At 57.6% G+C, this 3765-nt stretch overlaps 3 protein-coding genes across 3 annotated transcripts; all 3 read left to right on the top strand.

The window, feature by feature from the left end:
- Positions 1-541: 541 nt before the first annotated feature.
- Positions 542-811, top strand: DQ04_12841020 (hypothetical protein; the record flags this gene model as incomplete). Its single annotated transcript, XM_009316832.1, has 1 exon — positions 542-811. One exon carries the CDS (start codon positions 542-544, stop codon positions 809-811), a length of 270 nt encoding a protein of 89 aa, XP_009315107.1.
- Positions 812-1249: 438 nt separating this feature from the next.
- DQ04_12841010 (hypothetical protein) lies at positions 1250-2572 on the top strand (the record flags this gene model as incomplete). The annotated part of the gene is made up of 1 exon (XM_009316831.1): positions 1250-2572. One exon carries the CDS (start codon positions 1250-1252, stop codon positions 2570-2572), a length of 1323 nt encoding a protein of 440 aa, XP_009315106.1.
- Positions 2573-3212: 640 nt separating this feature from the next.
- Positions 3213-3765, top strand: DQ04_12841000 (dihydroorotate dehydrogenase; the record flags this gene model as incomplete). The annotated part of the gene is made up of 1 exon (XM_009316830.1): positions 3213-3765. A coding segment is annotated over one exon (553 nt), but the record flags the coding sequence as incomplete, so codon positions are not given.

Raw genomic sequence — 3765 nt, 5'->3', positions numbered from 1 at the left:
GTGCCACCGACTGCTCTTCTAATGTGGTTCATCAGAAGCCTCTGCAGGATGGTGCCAAGGTGCTCAGGGCGGATCAACATGGCGTGGACTCCCCCGCAGAGGAGCCCAGTGCGTTGGTGAGTGGAGTAGACGGGCAGGAGTGCCGTAACGGAGGGAAGGTGGTAGTGGCGAATGAAGCGGGTAAGAAAGGGTGCGGTGGTGGGAAAGACGACAGGGACGAGGTGGCGCAAAGAGAAAATGAAGGTGGCAGTGGAGAACTAACGCCAACGGGAAGCCTTGGTGAGAAGCCTTTGGTGGAACTGGAGCAGCGAGATGAGCGGGTGTTGAAGGGCTTGACTGGAACACGACGTACGACCGCGGATTCAGTGGGTGGCAGTGCAGGCTCCCTCTCCCGTGAGGGAGAAGGGGAGCAGGCCGGACGAGACTTCTACTCGCCTCGCAGGTTCGAGTGCAAACAACGACGGGGCGGCTAACAGACGTGTCGGGGGATCTCCGTAGCAGTCACTGCCCGCTGCGGCCGTGGCTCAGCAAAACCCGCCAAATGCCGGTGCTGATCCCGAAGCAGAAACTTTCTCATCGGAGGCGGCGGCCAAGCGTGGAGAATGTCGCTCCTATTAAGGCGGATACCGTCACTCTGGGGAGTGGCGCCCCTGATCAACTGCCTGAATCTTCTGCTGCAGAAAAGCGCCCAGAAACGAACACTATTGTCGGGGGGTCTGTTGTAACGGCCGCGAAACCGGATGGGACGATCGTTGTTACCGCTGTCGCTCGTCTTGTGCTTGCGGCGCTTGTCGGTATTTCTGTGCCATGAGCCGTGTGCTTGGAGGACAACAGTACATTCTCTTAACTTTTTAAGTGCCTGGGGCCCTTGTGGCCAACAGAATTCACATGAGACGGTTTTTTTCTTCCTCCGTGGCATCCCCGCTGCGTGCTCGGCGCTGCTCTCTCCACTTCCCAACGGTCGGTGAGATGCAGCTGCCCGCACACATGCACGGGGGTGGCAACGCCGCACCATTTTTCGTTGTCTCATGTCGGTGGACTGAGGGGTGCGCACGGCTGTGCCTCCCTTCGGGACACTATCTTCCTTAACTGTCCTCCGTTGCGTGCTCCACGGTGCAGCACGTTGGGCTCTTCCTGCTGTGCACTGTGTGGCTGCTGCACTCCCCTACTGTCTGCACTTGTGTGTGCGGGCTACATGCTGTGTGTCTCTCCTTGTCTTGCTCAGACTCTGATAAAGCAGGCAATATCAATGATGGCGGTGTGCCATGCGCTGTGTGTGCTGGCGTTCGCGCTGTGCTGCAACACCTTGTGCGTGATGGCTGCTGGTGACGGTGGTGGTGGTGGTGACTCTCAGACAGCCACGGTGGCCGACCTCAGGGCGGCGGTTGCTGAGAAGGCTGCGGATGTGAAGAGGAAGAAGGGTGCGTTTGAGGCGGCGAGGAATTGGCGGTGGGCCGCTGAGGATGCTGCGGCCGCACTAAAGGAGGCACAAGAAGCAGTGGACGACGCTAAGAAGACGATGGGTCCGGCTTTGAAGAACGCTGAAATGACAGCGGGGGCAGCGAACAAACTAAGCACGGCTGCGGCGAGCCTGAAAACCCTTCAGTTACCTGCTGGCGCAGCGAACAGCAGAGCGGAAGACGTAAATGTAAAGACGGCGAAGGCTGTTGTAACTCAATGTGAGGGCATGCTGGTGACCGCCAAAAACACGATGCTGGATGCTGCTGGCCTAATGAAGCAAACCGGCCGCGCGGTGGCGAGGGCAGAGGTGGCGCTGCGGCACGTCAAGTCGGCGAAAACAAACACAACAGGGGCGGAGCAGCCCATCATCGATACAGTGCAGGCCTCAAGGGCGGTGGTGACGAAGGTGCGGGCTGCTGTGGACAAAAGCGTCGTGGAGGTGAGGAACGTATACGATGCGGCGCTGGAGCTGTATAAGGCGCTGAACACAACGCTGGCCGCAGCGCGGGAGGCCTCACAGCTCCTGACGGTCGTTGGAGCTGAAACACAAACCAACAAGGATGAAATACTGAAGAATGTAATAAATAACGCAACGGAGGCTCTGGAGGAGACCAGCCGCGCATCAACAAAAAGTAAAAATGCGCTTGGTAGCATTAAAGCGGCAGGAGACATCTTTGAAAGAGCTATTCAGAACGTGAGAGAAAAGGAGAGTGGTGCCGCAGAGGCACTACAGATGGCAGAGAAGCTGAGAAAGGAAGCAGAGGATGAGCTGGCTCCTGTGCGTGCGGAGTTGCAACAACTTAACGACAAATTAAAGGCTTTGGAGGCGACCACAAAGGTGACGGAGAAGGAACTACCGACGAATGATGATTCTTCTGACGCAGAATCCCCTCCAATCGAAGAGACGTCCGTCACATCAGAGGCACCAGCCTCCACGGCTGAGACATCAGAAGCCCCGGCACTTCCTCCTGTGGCTCCACTCGTGCCCACAGAAAACAATACTGCCACAAGCAACAACAATATGTTGGACAACTTCACTGATAGCAGCGACATCCCCGCGTGGGTGCGTGCACCACTGCTGCTGCTGCTGGCCTGTGTGGCCGTGTGGTGAGACCTGCGTGTGTGTCTGTGTGCGTGGGGCGGTGGTGCTCCGACCGTAATTCTGCTGAGCCCCGAGGACTGCACGCCTGATTGGTAAGATCCTTTTTTTTCGCTTCTTGCTATCCCGTTGTGGGCGTAACGCCGACCCACTTGCCCTCGACGACACGCACTGTGCACTGCACTTTGGGAAGGGTAGGCGTGTTTTCTTTTTTCTTTTCTTTTTTCTTGCTTGGGCTTTGCTTTGCGCGCTGCTGTGCGCCGCTCACTAACTGTCTCTCCTGCTGGGAGATTCGCTGTTCATCTCTCTCTGTGTGTGTGTGGTGCGTCCTTCGCTCCGCCCGTCGTCTCTGTGCCGCGCACCGGGACACACACACACCGGGACATGAGGGCCAGCAGTACGACTGCACACACGTGTGCTGCTGCTGCCTCGGTGTTCCCTCTTTGTTTTGAGCCTTGTGTGCTTGGACTCCAGCGGAGTGTGTGCGCCTCTTCCGCCGTCCAGCTCTCTTTTCTCTAATGGGTTTCTTTTTATCATGGTTGCATTTGTTCATTGTGTGTTAGTATGCCTGAGTTATCTTTCCCGTTCTTCTGCTGTCGTTGCTGCTCTTGGTGCATATTTTTGGAAACTTCGATTGGACTAGTGAGTCGTAATGAGTCTGAAGCTTAATATTCTCGGCCACGAGTTTTCCAACCCGTTCATGAACGCGGCGGGCGTGCTGTGCAGTAGCGAGGAGGACCTGCGCTGCATGACAATGTCGGCTAGTGGCTCGCTGGTGTCGAAGAGCTGCACGACTGCGCCGCGTGCTGGGAACCCGGAGCCGCGCTACCACTGCCTGCCGCTGGGCAGCGTCAACTCGATGGGGCTGCCCAACCTGGGCTTTGACGTCTACCTGCGCTACGCCGCCGAGCTGCACGACTACGGCAGCAAGCCGCTCTTCCTCTCCATGTCTGGTCTCTCGGTGGAAGAGAACGTGGCGATGGTGCAGCGCCTTTCTCCTGTTGCGCGGGAGAAGGGCGTTGTGCTGGAGCTGAATCTCTCCTGCCCGAACGTCCCCGGCAAGCCGCAGGTGGCGTATGACTTCGCAACGATGCGCACATACCTCCAGGAAGTCTCAGCTGCGTACGGCCTGCCGTTCGGCGTCAAGATGCCGCCGTACTTCGATATTGCACACTTCGACATGGCCGCCGCTGTGCTGAACGATT

Source organism: Trypanosoma grayi (genome assembly GCF_000691245.1).
Source record: "Trypanosoma grayi strain ANR4 Tgr_1284_V1, whole genome shotgun sequence".
Taxonomy (NCBI): Eukaryota; Euglenozoa; class Kinetoplastea; order Trypanosomatida; family Trypanosomatidae; genus Trypanosoma; species Trypanosoma grayi.
Note: the sequence above shows the minus strand (reverse complement) of the source record. Positions and strands in the feature narration are given on the sequence as shown.